General features: G+C 46.6%; 1 protein-coding gene across 2 annotated transcripts; it reads left to right on the top strand.

The window, feature by feature from the left end:
* The first annotated feature begins 944 nt into the window (after nucleotides 1–944).
* ntpcr (nucleoside-triphosphatase, cancer-related) lies at nucleotides 945–18,301 on the top strand. Of its 2 annotated transcripts, none has more exons than XM_046368388.1 (5): nucleotides 945–1,061; nucleotides 2,513–2,675; nucleotides 3,805–3,907; nucleotides 10,003–10,212; nucleotides 15,537–18,301. In XM_046368388.1, the coding sequence occupies exons 1-5, from the start codon at nucleotides 1,028–1,030 to the stop codon at nucleotides 15,615–15,617; spliced, it is 591 nt and encodes a 196-aa protein (XP_046224344.1). In that variant the 5' UTR covers nucleotides 945–1,027; the 3' UTR covers nucleotides 15,618–18,301. The 2 variants fall into 2 exon arrangements, with proteins under 2 accessions (XP_046224344.1, XP_046224343.1); XM_046368387.1 differs by lacking the exon at nucleotides 945–1,061 and adding an exon at nucleotides 1,093–1,346.
* The last annotated feature ends 759 nt before the right edge of the window (nucleotides 18,302–19,060 follow it).

Here is a 19,060-nt window from a genome sequence, read left to right as displayed (position 1 = left end):
TTTTTCTTATTTTTCTTTCATTTTTTTATGTTTTACTTCAGTAAATACTTTAATACTTTTTTTCTTAAAACTGCATTGTTGGTAAGTAAGCATTTCACTGTAAGGTCAACACCTGTGGTATCGGCACATGAGACAAATACATTGTGATTTGATTTGAAGTGTTTCTAAAATCCACAATGGATCAAATGTATGGTGAAAAAAGTATTGGAACCATTTCCTTGTTTGACTGCTAGGTTGTATGGGTATTATGACACTTTCCACTGTGTGGCTCAATTCTCGGGTGCTTTTTCAAAGACGTTAGATACTCCAGTGAGTGTAATTGGTTCCAATAACCTTTTCTATGTGAGTAAATTACATGTCGGATAAAATAATGTCAAGACAGGCCTGATGGAAACAGAAAATCTAACGGTAAACTTTGCAGATGTTGATGAAACTAAATACGCTAGACATGATGTGATCATTTTGAGTGTATAAAATTCATTATGCAAGAAATAGCGGTGGAAACATCTTTATCCGCACATATTGATATACAGTGCCTTCAGAAAGTATTCACACGGCTTTACCTGGATTCAAATTTACACAGACCCCTTCCAATTAGTATTGATTGATTCTATCTTCCCCCTTCTACTATTACCTGCCCGATGAATGTCAATAAGGGGATTCGATTAAACTGCCCCGGGTTGAACTGTGTTGAACCGTGTTGGGGGCATCGTTCAGAAACCTACATCTCTTTTCCATAAAATATATGTTCGAGTTTTCATTGGGGAGGCAGATAAAGCGTTTTTATCAAAAGCAATTACTTTTGCATGTGAAAACACAGAATACTAATCATACTTGACCGTCGAACAGAACGTAGTACCTGGCTCACACCCGGTTCCAAATCGAAAGAAATCATGCTAACCGGGTCCATTAATATAATCCCCTAACTGAGTCCTGCCAATTCAATCTGCACATGTGCGGCTCCCATGTTTACGGATGTGAGGAGAAGCAAAGTAGTGAACAGTGAATACAGAACATTTAATCGGAAATGATTAAACACGTTTTCCTAACCGGACCTCCGGGTAAGTATAAAACACAACGCAGACAGCATGGCACAGGAAGTTGTTCAGAAACGCTGTGAAGTTGTGACTGCTGCGAACTAACGTTAGCTATAGACATGATGCCACCCAATACAATGTAACAGCAGTAGTTCAGCTAATACCTAAAACAATTTATAAGCTGACGCTTGAGTGTCTTGATTTCCAAATGAACGCTGCGTATGACCCGCAGCATTGTTTCTGAGAGGTGCGTAGGTTGGACCTTTCAAACTGTATGCACAGACGGCTTGACAGAAACGGGAGCAGAAGGTGAATGTTCTACTTTTGTTGCACACATATCCAGATGATGCTGCGTACCATTTTGCACAAATAATTACTGTCAGGCCTTGATCACACCTACAGGGTATTTTGGGCAAAATGGTATGCGGGCACATCTCAAATGGTGTGTGTGCGCGCGCTTAACCTGGAGACGTGTGTTGGTCTGCAGTCAGTCAGTAGTGTTGCAGGGTGTAGTGTGCTCCACACATAACCAGTCGGTGCAAAAGCGCTGGTCCTGGGCGTTATTTTAAGTACCACGCAAGCTCGAGTATACGTTAATTAGTACACACTAGCTCTAGTCATTTTGTTGTTTACATTTTAACTACCAGCTGAACACTGGGCTGTCAAGCTCACGCCTATTTCTCTTTGGATCGGTGGATACATCTCATTATTTGAATATTCGTTGATATTACAATTGTACTCAATGACAAGTGAGATGCTAGCCTAATGAATATTCATAGACGTCTCGGATTTCAACAGGGACAACTGATATAAAGTGTTTTTTTTCTCAAAGTTGCCGGGATGTCATGTGCATCAACTTATATCTGTGTCCTACACTCGAAAGAACCTCAGCATGACCAACTTCTATTAGATCAAATGAGCCTCAAGTATTGAAATAGCTATTCATTTTCAATTTGACAAAATTTGACACTCATTGCCCCCCATACAAACCCCCCTCACTTACTTAATAATGAATGATCTGCTTTAAATGGCCATATTTTGGTGTAAGTAAACCCTCTCGCTTCGCCTCTTCCTCTCTGGTTAGGGTTAGATTCCAAAGCCACAAAGTCCAAATTAGCTACAAAAGTTTGCGTTCTCATCTTAATTTAATAATAGGGTTAGGCATAAGGTTAGCAGTGTGGTTGGGTTTAAAATCACATTTTAAGAATATAATTTTTCAGAAATGGGAGGGTTTTAGCCACAATTCTGACTTTGTGGCTGTGTTAACTAGAGACAACGCAGGCAGATCCTGAGTGTTCTGATTTCCTGAATGGTGTGACCTTCACCAAATACTAACATAAAACAACTCCATTCATGAGTCAGTACTTTACATTATGATCAAATATTGCATTTCTGTTTATAGTCATGGTTTGAAGGCCCCAACAAGACAAAACTACTTCATTTTGGATTTGACACGACCCTCTTCTATTGTGAAGGTGTGGGTAAGACCACCCTGGTCCAGAAGGCCTGTGACGTAATAGTGTCTTCAGGTGTGTCTGTGGAGGGCTTCTACACCCAGGAGGTCAGGGAGGGGAGGCGCAGGGTCGGTTTCGACGTTGTTACTGTGACCGGACAGAGAGGAAACTTGTCCAGAGTCAGGTAGGTTTCAGTCACGTTACATAATCAACCAAAATGGTCTATTTCTATAAGGACTGGTTCCCCAGACACAGATTGAGCCAAGTTCAGGACTTAAAAAACATTTTCATTGAACATTCTCTATTGTTACTTATCAAATCAAGGTTTATTGGCCACGTTCGCCGAATACAACAAGTGCAGACTTTACTGTGAAATGCTGACTGACAAGCCCTTAACCAACAGTGCAGTTCAAGAAGAAAATATTTACCAAGTAGGCTAAGATAAAAAGTAACACAATAAGAATGAGGCTATATACAGGGGGTACCGGTACCTAGTCAATGTGGAGGCTATATACAGGGGGTACCGGTACCTAGTCAATGTGGAGGCTATATACAGGGGGTACCGGTACCTAGTCAATGTGGAGGCTATATACAGGGGTACCAGTACCTAGTCAATGTGGAGGCTATATACAGGGGGGTACCAGTACAGAGTCAATGTGGAGGTTATATACAGGGGGTACTGGTACAGAGTCAATGTGGAGGCTATATACAGGGGGTACCGGTACAGAGTCAATGTGGAGGCTATATACAGGGTATTACGGTACAGAGTCAATGTGGAGGCTATATACAGGGTATTACGGTACAGAGTCAATGTGGAGGCTATATAAGGGGAATTACAGTACAGAGTTAATGTGGAGGCTATATACAGGGAATTACGGTACAGAGTCAATGTGGAGGCTATATACAGGGGGCACCGGTACAGAGTCAATGTGGAGGCTATATACAGGTGGTACCGGTACAGAGTCAATGTGGAGGCTATATACAGGGAATTACGGTACAGAGTCAATGTGGAGGCTATATACAGGGGGTACCGGTACAGAGTCAATGTGGAGACTATATACAGGGGGTACTGGTACAGAGTCAATGTGGAGGCTATATACAGGGGGTACCAGTACAGGCTAGTTGAGGTAATCTGTACATGTAGGTGGGGCCGAAGTGACTATGCAAAGGTAACAAACAAACAGTAGCAGCAGTGTTTAAGAGGGGGAGGGTCAATTTTCTGGTGGCGATTTTCAGTCCAGGGTTTGGCTTAATCTGTGACTGGGAAACAGTCCCCTATGTGTTAATGTGTTTTCTCTACTGTCTTTGTTCAGAGAGAAGTCTGTTGCTTCACATGGAGGGAGGGAGTACACTGTAGGACAGTATGTAGTGGATGTACCTTCTTTTGAGAACCTGGCTCTACCTCTCTTCAGAAACGTATGTTATTATTGCACTTTTTAACTAAGCAGTGATTTTCCTCATGTCAGGGTCGTGAGCAGTGATTTTCCTCATTCAGCACCAGTCCACAGTTTGGACACCTACTCATTCCAGGGTTTTTCTTTATGTGTTACTATTTTCTACATTGTAGAATAACAGTGAAGACGTCAAAACTATGAAATAACACATATGGACTCATCTAGTAACCAACAGTGTTAAACACATCAAATATATTCGACATTCTTCAAAGTAGCCACCATTTGCCTTGATGACAGCTTTGCACTCTTGACATTCTCTGGTAGTGGAGTAGAGTAGGCCCACAGCAGCTCTGGTAGTGGAGTAGAGTAGGCCCACAGCAGCCCTAGTAATAGAGAAGAGTAGAGTAGGCCCACAGCAGCCCTAGTAATAGAGAAGAGTAGAGTAGGCCCACAGCAGCCCTAGTAATAGAGAAGAGTAGAGTAGGCCCACAGCAGCCCTAGTAGTAGAGAAGAGTAGAGTAGGCCCACAGCAGCCCTAGTAATAGAGAAGAGTAGAGTAGGCCCACAGCAGCCCTAGTAATAGAGAAGAGTAGAGTAGGCCCACAGCAGCCCTAGTAGTAGAGAAGAGTAGAGTAGGCCCACAGCAGCTCTGGTAGTGGAGTAGAGTAGGCCCACAGCAGCCCTAGTAATAGAGAAGAGTAGAGTAGGCCCACAGCAGCCCTAGTAATAGAGAAGAGTAGAGTAGGCCCACAGCAGCTCTGGTAGTGGAGTAGAGTAGGCCCACAGCAGCCCTAGTAGTAGAGAGGAGTAGAGTAGGCCCACAGCAGCCCTAGTAATAGAGAAGAGTAGAGTAGGCCCACAGCAGCCCTAGTAATAGAGAGGAGTAGAGTAGGCCCACAGCAGCCCTAGTAATAGAGAAGAGTAGAGTAGGCCCACAGCAGCCCTAGTAATAGAGAAGAGTAGAGTAGGCCCACAGCAGCCCTAGTAATAGAGAAGAGTAGAGTAGGCCCACAGCAGCCCTAGTAATAGAGAAGAGTAGAGTAGGCCCACAGCAGCCCTAGTAGTAGAGAAGAGTAGAGTAGGCCCACAGCAGCCCTAGTAATAGAGAAGAGTAGAGTAGGCCCACAGCAGCCCTAGTAGTAGAGAAGAGTAGAGTAGGCCCACAGCAGCCCTAGTAATAGAGAAGAGTAGAGTAGGCCCACAGCAGCCCTAGTAGTAGAGAAGAGTAGAGTAGGCCCACAGCAGCCCTAGTAATAGAGAAGAGTAGAGTAGGCCCACAGCAGCCCTAGTAATAGAGAAGAGTAGAGTAGGCCCACAGCAGCCCTAGTAATAGAGAAGAGTAGAGTAGGCCCACAGCAGCCCTAGTAATAGAGAAGAGTAGAGTAGGCCCACAGCAGCCCTAGTAGTAGAGAAGAGTAGAGTAGGCCCACAGCAGCCCTAGTAGTAGAGAAGAGTAGAGTAGGCCCACAGCAGCCCTAGTAGTAGAGAAGAGTAGAGTAGGCCCACAGCAGCCCTAGTAATAGAGAAGAGTAGAGTAGGCCCACAGCAGCCCTAGTAGTAGAGAAGAGTAGAGTAGGCCCACAGCAGCCCTAGTAGTAGAGAAGAGTAGAGTAGGCCCACAGCAGCCCTAGTAGTAGAGAAGAGTAGAGTAGGCCCACAGCAGCTCTGGTAGTGGAGTAGAGTAGGCCCACAGCAGCCCTAGTAGTAGAGAAGAGTAGAGTAGGCCCACAGCAGCTCTGGTAGTGGAGTAGAGTAGGCCCACAGCAGCCCTAGTAATAGAGAAGAGTAGAGTAGGCCCACAGCAGCCCTAGTAGTAGAGAAGAGTAGAGTAGGCCCACAGCAGCTCTGGTAGTGGAGTAGAGTAGGCCCACAGCAGCTCTGGTAGTGGAGTAGAGTAGGCCCACAGCAGCCCTAGTAATAGAGAAGAGTAGAGTAGGCCCACAGCAGCTCTGGTAGTGGAGTAGAGTAGGCCCACAGCAGCTCTGGTAGTGGAGTAGAGTAGGCCCACAGCAGCTCTGAGAGTAGAGTAGAGTAGGCCCACAGCAGCTCTGAGAGTAGAGTAGAGTAGGCCCACAGCAGCTCTGAGAGTAGAGTAGAGTAGGCCCACAGCAGTCCTAGTAGTAGAGAAGAGTAGGCCCACAGCAGCCCTAGTAGTAGAGTAGAGTAGGCCCACAGCAGCCCTAGTAGTAGAGTAGAGTAGGCCCACAGCAGCCCTAGTAGTGGAGTAGAGTAGGCCCACAGCAGCCCTGAGAGTAGAGTAGAGTAGAGTAGGCCCACAGCAGCCCTGAGAGTAGAGTAGAGTAGGCCCACAGCAGCTCTGAGAGTAGAGTAGAGTAGAGTAGGCCCACAGCAGCTCTGAGAGTAGAGTAGAGTAGAGTAGGCCCACAGCAGCTCTGAGAGTAGAGTATAGTAGGCCCACAGCAGCTCTGAGAGTAGAGTAGGCCCACAGCAGCCCTAGTAGTAGAGAAGAGTAGGCCCACAGCAGCTCTGGTAGTAGAGAAGAGTAGGCCCACAGCAGCTCTGGTAGTAGAGTAGAGTAGGCCCACAGCAGCCCTGGTAGTAGAGAAGAGTAGGCCCACAGCAGCCCTGGTAGTAGAGTAGAGTAGGCCCACAGCAGCCCTGGTAGTAGAGTAGAGTAGGCCCACAGCAGCTCTGGTAGTAGAGAAGAGTAGGCCCACAGCAGCCCTGGTAGTAGAGAAGAGTAGGCCCACAGCAGCCCTGGTAGTAGAGAAGAGTAGGCCCACAGCAGCCCTGGTAGTAGAGTAGAGTAGAGTAGGCCCACAGCAGCTCTGGTAGTAGAGAAGAGTAGGCCCACAGCAGCTCTGGTAGTAGAGAAGAGTAGGCCCACAGCAGCTCTGGTAGTAGAGAAGAGTAGGCCCACAGCAGCTCTGGTAGTAGAGAAGAGTAGGCCCACAGCAGCCCTGGTAGTAGAGAAGAGTAGGCCCACAGCAGCCCTGGTAGTAGAGTAGAGTAGGCCCACAGCAGCTCTAGTAGTAGAGTAGAGTAGGCCCACAGCAGCCCTGGTAGTAGAGTAGAGTAGACCCACAGCAGCTCTGGTAGTAGAGTAGAGTAGGCCCACAGCAGCCCTGGTAGTAGAGAAGAGTAGGCCCACAGCAGCCCTGGTAGTAGAGTAGAGTAGGCCCACAGCAGCTCTGGTAGTAGAGTAGAGTAGGCCCACAGCAGCCCTGGTAGTAGAGAAGAGTAGAGTAGGCCCACAGCAGCCCTAGTAATAGAGAAGAGTAGAGTAGGCCCACAGCAGCCCTAGTAGTAGAGAAGAGTAGAGTAGGCCCACAGCAGCCCTAGTAATAGAGAAGAGTAGAGTAGGCCCACAGCAGCCCTAGTAGTAGAGAAGAGTAGAGTAGGCCCACAGCAGCCCTAGTAGTAGAGAAGAGTAGAGTAGGCCCACAGCAGCCCTAGTAGTAGAGAAGAGTGGAGTAGGCCCACAGCAGCCCTAGTAGTAGAGAAGAGTAGAGTAGGCCCACAGCAGCTCTGGTAGTAGAGAAGAGTAGGCCCACAGCAGCTCTGGTAGTAGAGAAGAGTAGGCCCACAGCAGCCCTGGTAGTAGAGAAGAGTAGAGTAGGCCCACAGCAGCCCTAGTAATAGAGAAGAGTAGAGTAGGCCCACAGCAGCCCTAGTAGTAGAGAAGAGTAGAGTAGGCCCACAGCAGCCCTAGTAGTAGAGAAGAGTAGAGTAGGCCCACAGCAGCTCTGGTAGTGGAGTAGAGTAGGCCCACAGCAGCCCTAGTAATAGAGAAGAGTAGAGTAGGCCCACAGCAGCCCTAGTAGTAGAGAAGAGTAGAGTAGGCCCACAGCAGCCCTAGTAGTAGAGAAGAGTAGAGTAGGCCCACAGCAGCTCTGGTAGTGGAGTAGAGTAGGCCCACAGCAGCCCTAGTAGTAGAGAAGAGTAGAGTAGGCCCACAGCAGCTCTGGTAGTGGAGTAGAGTAGGCCCACAGCAGCCCTAGTAATAGAGAAGAGTAGAGTAGGCCCACAGCAGCCCTAGTAGTAGAGAAGAGTAGAGTAGGCCCACAGCAGCTCTGGTAGTGGAGTAGAGTAGGCCCACAGCAGCTCTGGTAGTGGAGTAGAGTAGGCCCACAGCAGCCCTAGTAATAGAGAAGAGTAGAGTAGGCCCACAGCAGCTCTGGTAGTGGAGTAGAGTAGGCCCACAGCAGCTCTGGTAGTGGAGTAGAGTAGGCCCACAGCAGCTCTGAGAGTAGAGTAGAGTAGGCCCACAGCAGCTCTGAGAGTAGAGTAGAGTAGGCCCACAGCAGCTCTGAGAGTAGAGTAGAGTAGGCCCACAGCAGTCCTAGTAGTAGAGAAGAGTAGGCCCACAGCAGCCCTAGTAGTAGAGTAGAGTAGGCCCACAGCAGCCCTAGTAGTAGAGTAGAGTAGGCCCACAGCAGCCCTAGTAGTGGAGTAGAGTAGGCCCACAGCAGCCCTGAGAGTAGAGTAGAGTAGAGTAGGCCCACAGCAGCCCTGAGAGTAGAGTAGAGTAGGCCCACAGCAGCTCTGAGAGTAGAGTAGAGTAGAGTAGGCCCACAGCAGCTCTGAGAGTAGAGTAGAGTAGAGTAGGCCCACAGCAGCTCTGAGAGTAGAGTATAGTAGGCCCACAGCAGCTCTGAGAGTAGAGTAGGCCCACAGCAGCCCTAGTAGTAGAGAAGAGTAGGCCCACAGCAGCTCTGGTAGTAGAGAAGAGTAGGCCCACAGCAGCTCTGGTAGTAGAGTAGAGTAGGCCCACAGCAGCCCTGGTAGTAGAGAAGAGTAGGCCCACAGCAGCCCTGGTAGTAGAGTAGAGTAGGCCCACAGCAGCCCTGGTAGTAGAGTAGAGTAGGCCCACAGCAGCTCTGGTAGTAGAGAAGAGTAGGCCCACAGCAGCCCTGGTAGTAGAGAAGAGTAGGCCCACAGCAGCCCTGGTAGTAGAGAAGAGTAGGCCCACAGCAGCCCTGGTAGTAGAGTAGAGTAGAGTAGGCCCACAGCAGCTCTGGTAGTAGAGAAGAGTAGGCCCACAGCAGCTCTGGTAGTAGAGAAGAGTAGGCCCACAGCAGCTCTGGTAGTAGAGAAGAGTAGGCCCACAGCAGCTCTGGTAGTAGAGAAGAGTAGGCCCACAGCAGCCCTGGTAGTAGAGAAGAGTAGGCCCACAGCAGCCCTGGTAGTAGAGTAGAGTAGGCCCACAGCAGCTCTAGTAGTAGAGTAGAGTAGGCCCACAGCAGCCCTGGTAGTAGAGTAGAGTAGACCCACAGCAGCTCTGGTAGTAGAGTAGAGTAGGCCCACAGCAGCCCTGGTAGTAGAGAAGAGTAGGCCCACAGCAGCCCTGGTAGTAGAGTAGAGTAGGCCCACAGCAGCTCTGGTAGTAGAGTAGAGTAGGCCCACAGCAGCCCTGGTAGTAGAGAAGAGTAGGCCCACAGCAGCTCTAGTAGTAGAGTAGAGTAGGCCCACAGCAGCCCTGGTAGTAGAGTAGAGTAGGCCCACAGCAGCCCTGGTAGTAGAGTAGAGTAGGCCCACAGCAGCTCTGGTAGTAGAGTAGAGTAGGCCCACAGCAGCTCTGGTAGTAGAGTAGAGTAGGCCCACAGCAGCCCTGGTAGTAGAGTAGAGTAGAGTAGGCCCACAGCAGCCCTGGTAGTAGAGTAGAGTAGGCCCACAGCAGCCCTGGTAGTAGAGTAGAGTAGAGTAGGCCCACAGCAGCCCTGGTAGTAGAGTAGAGTAGGCCCACAGCAGCCCTGGTAGTAGAGTAGAGTAGAGTAGGCCCACAGCAGCTCTGGTAGTGGAGTAGAGTAGGCCCACAGCAGCCCTGGTAGTAGAGAAGAGTAGAGTAGGCCCACAGCAGCCCTGGTAGTAGAGTAGAGTAGGCCCACAGCAGCCCTGGTAGTAGAGTAGAGTAGAGTAGGCCCACAGCAGCTCTGGTAGTGGAGTAGAGTAGGCCCACAGCAGCCCTGGTAGTAGAGAAGAGTAGAGTAGGCCCACAGCAGCCCTGGTAGTAGAGTAGAGTAGGCCCACAGCAGCCCTGGTAGTAGAGTAGAGTAGAGTAGGCCCACAGCAGCTCTAGTATATCAACCATATAGTTGTTTTTTTTTGTGGTGAGTGATGTTGTCTCTAACATCACTCTCTTTCTCTGTGTTTTAGCTTGACTCTTCATGCAGTAGCAACCATCAGGTGTTTATCATTGATGAGGTTGGTAAAATGGAGCTGTTCAGCCAGGCGTTCATCAGGTCAGTCAGACAGACCCTGGACTCTCCAGTCTTCTCTGTCCTGGGGACTATACCCCTCCCTTCAGGAAAACCACTGGGTTTCGTGGAGGAGATACGGACCAGGACGGACGTCACTGTCTTCACTGTGAGTACATTCACACACACACACACACACAAATGTTCAGCCTACTGCACAGACTGTATGGTGTCAGACCCTATGGAGTCTGTCTGGTTAAATTGTTATCAGACCCTATGGAGTCTGGTTAAATTGTTATCAGACCCTATGGAGTCTGGTTAAATTGTCTGGTTAAATTGGTCTATGACCCTATGGAGTCTGGTTAAATTGTCTGGTTAAATTGGTATATGACCCTATGGAGTCTGGTTAAATTGGTCTATGACCCTATGGAGTCTGGTTAAATTGTCTGGTTAAATTGGTCTATGACCCTGTGGAGTCTGGTTAAATTGTTCTATGACCCTATGGAGTCTGGTTAAATTGTTCTATGACCCTATGGAGTCTGGTTAAATTGGTCGATGACCCTATGGAGTCTGGTTAAATTGGTCGATGACCCTATGGAGTCTGGTTAAATTGGTCTATGACCCTATGGAGTCTGGTAAATTGGTCTATGACCCTATGGAGTCTGGTTAAATTGTCTGGTTAAATTGGTCTATGACCCTATGGAGTCTGGTTAAATTGTTCGATGACCCTATGGGGTCTGGTTAAATTGTTCTATGACCCTATGGGGTCTGGTTAAATTGGTCTATGACCCTATGGAGTCTGGTTAAATTGGTCTATGACCCTATGGAGTCTGGTTAAATTGGTCTATGACCCTATGGAGTCTGGTTAAATTGGTCTATGACCCTATGGAGTCTGGTTAAATTGTTCTATGACCCTATGGAGTCTGGTTAAATTGGTCTATGACCCTATGGAGTCTGGTTAAATTGTTCGATGACCCTATGGGGTCTGGTTAAATTGTTCTATGACCCTATGGGGTCTGGTTAAATTGGTCTATGACCCTATGGAGTCTGGTTAAATTGGTCTATGACCCTATGGAGTCTGGTTAAATTGGTCTATGACCCTATGGAGTCTGGTTAAATTGGTCTATGACCCTATGGAGTCTGGTTAAATTGGTCTATGACCCTATGGAGTCTGGTTAAATTGGTCTATGATCCTATGGAGTCTGGTTAAATTGGTCTATGACCCTATGGGGTCTGGTTAAATTGGTCTATGACCCTATGGAGTCTGGTTAAATTGTTCTATGACCCTATGGAGTCTGGTTAAATTGGTCTATGACCCTATGGAGTCTGGTTAAATTGGTCGATGACCCTATGGAGTCTGGTTAAATTGGTCGATGACCTTATGGAGTCTGGTTAAATTGGTCTATGACCCTATGGAGTCTGGTTAAATTGGTCTATGACCCTATGGAGTCTGGTTAAATTGGTCTATGATCCTATGGAGTCTGGTTAAATCGGTCTATGACCCTATGGGGTCTGGTTAAATTGGTCTATGACCCTATGGAGTCTGGTTAAATTGGTCTATGACCCTATGGAGTCTGGTTAAATTGGTCGATGACCCTATGGAGTCTGGTTAAATTGTCTGGTTAAATTGGTATATGACCCTATGGAGTCTGGTTAAATTGGTCTATGACCCTATGGAGTCTGGTTAAATTGTCTGGTTAAATTGGTCTATGACCCTGTGGAGTCTGGTTAAATTGTTCTATGACCCTATGGAGTCTGGTTAAATTGTTCTATGACCCTATGGAGTCTGGTTAAATTGGTCGATGACCCTATGGAGTCTGGTTAAATTGAGTCTGGTTAAATTGGTCTATGACCCTATGGAGTCTGGTTAAATTGGTCTATGACCCTATGGAGTCTGGTTAAATTGTTAAATTGGTCTATGACCCTATGGAGTCTGGTTGGTTAAATTGTCTGGTTAAATTGGTCTATGACCCTATGGAGTCTGGTTAAATTGTTCTATGACCCTATGGGGTCAGGTTAAATTGGTCTATGACCCTATGGAGTCTGGTTAAATTGGTCTATGACCCTATGGAGTCTGGTTAAATTGGTCTATGAGTCTGGTTAAATTGGAGTCTGGTTATGAATTGGTCTATGACCCTATGGGGTCTGGTTAAATTGGTCTATGACCCTATGGAGTCTGGTTAAATTGTTCTATGACCCTATGGAGTCTGGTTAAATTGGTCTATGACCCTATGGAGTCTGGTTAAATTGGTCGATGACCCTATGGAGTCTGGTTAAATTGGTCGATGACCTTATGGAGTCTGGTTAAATTGGTCTATGACCCTATGGAGTCTGGTTAAATTGGTCTATGACCCTATGGAGTCTGGTTAAATTGGTCTATGATCCTATGGAGTCTGGTTAAATCGGTCTATGACCCTATGGGGTCTGGTTAAATTGGTCTATGACCCTATGGAGTCTGGTTAAATTGGTCTATGACCCTATGGAGTCTGGTTAAATTGGTCGATGACCCTATGGAGTCTGGTTAAATTGGTCGATGACCCTATGGAGTCTGGTTAAATTGGTCGATGACCCTATGGAGTCTGGTTAAATTGGTCTATGACCCTATGGAGTCTGGTTAAATTGGTCTATGACCCTATGGAGTCTGGTTAAATTGGTCTATGACCCTATGGAGTCTGGTTAAATTGGTCTATGACCCTATGGAGTCTGGTTAAATTGTCTGGTTAAATTGGTCTATGACCCTATGGAGTCTGGTTAAATTGGTCTATGACCCTATGGGGTCTGGTTAAATTGGTCTATGACCCTATGGAGTCTGGTTAAATTGGTCTATGACCCTATGGAGTCTGGTTAAATTGGTCGATGACCCTATGGAGTCTGGTTAAATTGATCTATGACCCTATGGAGTCTGGTTAAATTGGTCTATGACCCTATGGAGTCTGGTTAAATTGGTCGATGACCCTATGGAGTCTGGTTAAATTGGTCGATGACCCTATGGAGTCTGGTTAAATTGGTCTATGACCCTATGGAGTCTGGTTAAATTGGTCTATGACCCTATGGAGTCTGGTTAAATTGGTCTTAGGAGCTTTTCAGCAGTAGTAATAATTAGATGTCAGTAACCAGGTTTCCACCTTTATAGAATTTGACATTATAGCCATTTATTTGACGCTCATATCCAGAGCCACCTACAGTGCCTTGCGAAAGTATTCGGCCCCCTTGAACTTTGCGACCTTTTGCCACATTTCAGGCTTCAAACATAAAGATATAAAACTGTATTTTTTTGTGAAGAATCAACAACAAGTGGGACACAATCATGAAGTGGAACGACATTTATTGGATATTTCAATCATGAAGTGGAACGACATTTATTGGATATTTCAAACTTTTTTAACAAATCAAAAACTGAAAAATTGGGCGTGCAAAATTATTCAGCCCCTTTCAGTGCAGCAAACTCTCTCCAGAAGTTCAGTGAGGATCTCTGAATGATCCAATGTTGACCTAAATGACTAATGATGATAAATACAATCCACCTGTGTGTAATCAAGTCTCCATATAAATGCACCTGCACTGTGATAGTCTATAAATATATAAATAAATAATACAATGTCTTTCAAAAGTATTCACCCCCTTGGCGTTTTTCGTATTTTGTTGCATTACAACCTGTAATTTAAATGGATTTTTATTTTTATTTCATGTAATGGACAGACACAAGATAGTCCAGATTGGTGAAGGGAAATAAAACTAACTTATTTTTAAAAAAATCTAAAAAGTAAAAAACGGAAAAGTGTCTCGTCCATATGTTTTCACCCCCTTTGCTATGAAGCCCCTAAATAAGGTCTGTTGCAACCAATTCCCTTCAGAAGTCACATAATTAGTTGAAGTCCGCCTGTGTGCAATCTAATTGTCACATGATCTCAGTGTATATACACACACCTGTTGTGAAAGGCCGCGGAGTCTGCAACACATCTAAGCAAGGGGCACCACCAGGCAAGCGGCACTATGAAGACCAAGGAGCTCTCCAAACAGGTCAGGGACAAAGCTGTGGAGAAGTACAGATCAGGGTTGGGTTATAAAATAATATCCCAAACTCATGGACCAGGCAAGGAGGGCGTTAATCAGAGAGGCAACAAAGAGACCAAAGATAAACCTGAAGGAGCTGCAAAGCTCCACAGCGGAGATTGGAGTAGTTGTCCATAGGACCACTTTAAGCCGTACACTCCACAGAGCTGGGATTTACGGAAGAGTGGCCAGAGAAAAAAGCCATTGCTTAAAGAAAAAAATAAGCCAACACGTTTGGTGTCTGCTGCAAACCCAACACCTCACCCCAAGAACACCATCCCCACAGTGACGCGTGGTGACAGCATCATGCTGTGGGGATATTTTTCATCGGCAGGGACTGGGAAATTGGTCAGAATTGAACTAATGATGAATGGAGCTAAATACAAGGAAATTATTGAGGGAAACCTGTTTCAGTCTTCCAGAGATTTGAGACTGGGAAGGAGGTTCACCTTCCAGCAGGACAATGACTCGAAGCATACTGCTAAAGCAACACTCGTGTGGTTTAAGGGGAAACATTTAAATGTCTTAGAATGGCCTAGTCAAAACCAAGACCTCAATCCAATTGAGAATCTGTGGTATGACTTAAAGATTGCTATACACCAGCGGAACCCATCCAACTTGAAGGAGCTGGAGCAGTTTTGCCTTGAAGAATGGGCAAAAATCCCAGTGGCTAGATGTGCCAAGCTTATAGAGACATACCCCAAGAGACTTGCAGCTGTAATTGCTGCAAAAGGTGCCTCTACCAAGTATTGACTTTGGGGGGGGTGAATATTTTGGGCTTGTTTCACAATAAAACATATTTTGCATCTTCAAAGTGGTAGGCATGTTGTGTAAATCAAATGATGCAAACCCCCCCAAAATCTATTTTAATTCCAGGTTGTAAGGCACCAAAATAGGAAAAATGGGGGGTGAATACTTTTGCAAGCCACTATGTATGCATGCATGTATGCATGTACGTACGTACGTACAAAAATGGCATGCTCTCATCCAGTGTAAATGTCATAAAGTAGGCCTACCTGACAGCCTACAGATGCATACGTACTCACTCACTCACTCACTCACTCACATTATCCTTTACAGTAAAGCATGGTGGGGATTAAACATGAAATCATGACTAAACCAGATCCATCCATTAGGATCAATATTAGTGATATTACGTACGTACGTACTCACTCACTCACTCACTCACATTATCCTTTACAGTAAAGCATGGTGGGGATTAAACATGAAATCATGACTAAACCAGATCCATCCATTAGGATCAATATTAGTGATATTAACTGTTAGATCTGGTTCCATCCATTAGGATCAATATTAGTGACATTAACTGTTAGATCTGGTTCCATCCATCAGGAACGCTACGCTCTTGCTGCTATGGTATCTCTTAAACATCTTTGGTGTGTTTCTCCCCCCCCCCCGGCCTTCCCTCCTCTCTCTCAGGTCTCCAAGGAGAACAGAGATGTTATATTACCAGAGGTTGTGTCAGCTCTAAAGGACTGCCTCAAACAATGTGCTAAGTAGGTGGAAGTTATCCAAGGTCAGTGGAACATCATGGAGGGCATTCAGAAACACAGCAGCACTCTGAACTAGACCCTGATGAACAAGACCGACCCTGCTGAACGAGACCGACCCTGCTGAACGAGACCGACCCTGCTGAACGAGACCGACCCTGCTGAACGAGACCGACCCTGATGAACGAGACCGACCCTGCTGAACGAGACCGACCCTGCTGAACGAGACCGACCCTGCTGAACGAGACCGACCCTGCTGAACGAGACCGACCCTGAAGAACGAGACCGACCCTGAAGAACGAGACCGACCCTGAAGAACTAGACCGACCCTGATTGGTGGAAGTTGGCCAGCACTCTGAACCAGACCGACCCTGATTGGTGGAAGTTGGCCAGCACTCTGAACTAGACCGACCCTGATTGGTGGATGTTGGCCAGCACTCTGAACCAGACCGACCCTGATTGGTCTATGTTGGCCAGGACTCTGAACCAGACCATCCCTGATTGGTGGATGTTGGCCAGCACTCTGAACCAGACCGACCCTGATTGGTCTATGTTGGCCAGGACTCTGAACCAGACCGTCCCTGATTGGTGGATGTTGGCCAGCACTCTGAACCAGACCGACCCTGATTGGTGGAAGTTGGCCAGCACTCTGAACTAGACCGACCCTGATTGGTGGATGTTGGCCAGCACTCTGAACCAGACCGACCCTGATTGGTCTATGTTGGCCAGGACTCTGAACCAGACCATCCCTGATTGGTGGATGTTGGCCAGCACTCTGAACCAGACCGACCCTGATTGGTCTATGTTGGCCAGGACTCTGAACCAGACCGTCCCTGATTGGTGGATGTTGGCCAGCACTCTGAACCAGACCGACCCTGATTGGTCTATGTTGGCCAGGACTCTGAACCAGACCGTCCCTGATTGGTGGATGTTGGCCTGCACTCTGAACCAGACCGACCCTGATTGGTGGATGTTGGCCAGGACTCTGACCTTGACCATCCCTGATGGATGGATGTTGGCCTGCACTCTGAACCAGACCGACCCTGATGAACTAGACCGACCCTGATGAACTAGACTGAACCTGATGAACTAGACTGACCCTGATGAACTAGACCGACCCTGATGAACTAGACCGACCCTGATGAACTAGACCGACCCTGATGAACTAGACCGACCCTGATGAACTAGACTGAACCTGATGAACTAGACTGAACCTGATGAACTAGACTGAACCTGATGAACTAGACTGACCCTGATGAACTAGACTGACCCTGATGAACTAGACCGACCCTGATGAACTAGACCGACCCTGATGAACTAGACTGACCCTGATGAACTAGACTGACCCTGATGAACTAGACTGACCCTGATGAACTAGACTGACCCTGATGAACTAGACTGACCCTGATGAACTAGACTGACCCTGATGAACTAGACTGACCCTGATGAACTAGACTGACCCTGATGAACTAGACTGACCCTGATGAACTAGACTGACCCTGATGAACTAGACTGACCCTGATGAACTAGACCGACCCTGATGAACTAGACTGACCCTGATGAACTAGACTGACCCTGATGAACTAGACTGACCCTGATGAACTAGACTGACCCTGATGAACTAGACTGACCCTGATGAACTAGACCGACCCTGATGAACTAGACCGACCCTGATGGATGGATGTTGGCCTGCACGCTGTACTAGACTGACCCTGATGAACAATACTGACCCTGATGAACTAGACTGACCCTGATGAACAATACTGATCCTGATGAACTAGACTGACCCTGATGAACTAGACTGACCCTGATGAAATAGACTGACCCTGATGAACTAGACTGACCCTGATGAACTAGACTGACCCTGATGAACTAGACTGACCCTGATGAACTAGACTGACCCTGATGAACTAGACTGACCCTGATGAACTAGACTGACCCTGATGAACTAGACTGACCCTGATGAACTAGACCGACCCTGATGAACTAGACCGACCCTGATGAACTAGACCGACCCTGATGGATGGATGTTGGCCTGCACGCTGTACTAGACCGACCCTGATGAACTAGACTGACCCTGATGAACTAGACTGACCCTGATGAACTAGACTGACCCTGATGAACAATACTGACCCTGATGAACTAGACTGACCCTGATGAACTAGACCGACCCTGATGAACTAGACTGACCCTGATGAACTAGACTGACCCTGATGAACTAGACTGACCCTGATGAACTAGACTGACCCTGATGAACTAGACTGACCCTGATGAACTAGACTGACCCTGATGAACTAGACTGACCCTGATGAACTAGACTGACCCTGATGAACTAGACTGACCCTGATGAACTAGACCGACCCTGATGGATGGATGTTGGCCTGCACGCTGTACTAGACCGACCCTGATGTACTAGACCGACCCTGATGAACTAGACTGACCCTGATGAACTAGACCGACCCTGATGAACTAGACTGACCCTGATGAACTAGACTGACCCTGATGAACTAGACTGACCCTGATGGATGGATGTTGGCCTGCACTCTGTAATAGACCATGGCCACCTAACCATCCCCAGCTACCAATTGGCTCATTCATCCCCCTCCTCTCCCCTTTAACTATTCCCCAGGTCATTGCTGTAAATGAGAATGTTTTCTCGGTCAACTTACCTGGTAAAATAAAATAAAAAATCAATAAAAATGTAATAAAACAATGATTTAATTATTTCTGAAAACTGCCACGTTCAGTGCTTCAACCAATGATAATGTTGGAAGATTAGTGATAAATATAATTATAATATGGAGAATAGTGTACAATAATAGACTATATCCTGGTCAAATGCCTGCACCAACCGTGGAACTGTGTGATTACATCGCCATGTGTTAGGGCTTGGTCTGCTCTCCTCTCCATGGCTATTAGCATGTCTTACTTAATATTGTCAACTTTACTAATGATCTTCCATCCAGTGAAATGACTGGAATGATAATGTGGACTATACCAACTGAAGGGAATTAACAGTAAATGGGCAGTTGTGTTGTTATCAGACCTAGTGATGGTCCATATTGTTATCAGACCTAGTGATGGTCCATATTGTTATCAGACCTAGTGATGGTCCATATTGTTATCAGACCTAGTGATGGTCCATATTGTTATCAGACCTAGTGATGGTCCATATTGTTATCAGACCTAGTGATGGTCCATATTGTTATCAGACCTAGTGATGGTCCATATTGTTATCAGACCTAGTGATGGTCCATATTGTTATCAGACCTAGTGATGGTCCATATTGTTATCAGACCTAGTGATGGTCCATATTGTTATCAGACCTAGTGATGGTCCATATTGTTATCAGACCTAGTGATGGTCCATATTGTTATCAGACCTAGTGATGGTCCATATTGTTATCAGACCTACTGATGGTCCATATTGATTGTTATCAGACCTAGTGATGGT

Source organism: Oncorhynchus gorbuscha, linkage group LG11 (assembly GCF_021184085.1).
Source record: "Oncorhynchus gorbuscha isolate QuinsamMale2020 ecotype Even-year linkage group LG11, OgorEven_v1.0, whole genome shotgun sequence".
NCBI classification, from domain to species: Eukaryota; Metazoa; Chordata; class Actinopteri; order Salmoniformes; family Salmonidae; genus Oncorhynchus; species Oncorhynchus gorbuscha.
The sequence above is the reverse complement of the archived record's forward strand: the minus strand, read 5'-3'. Positions and strand labels throughout refer to the sequence as shown.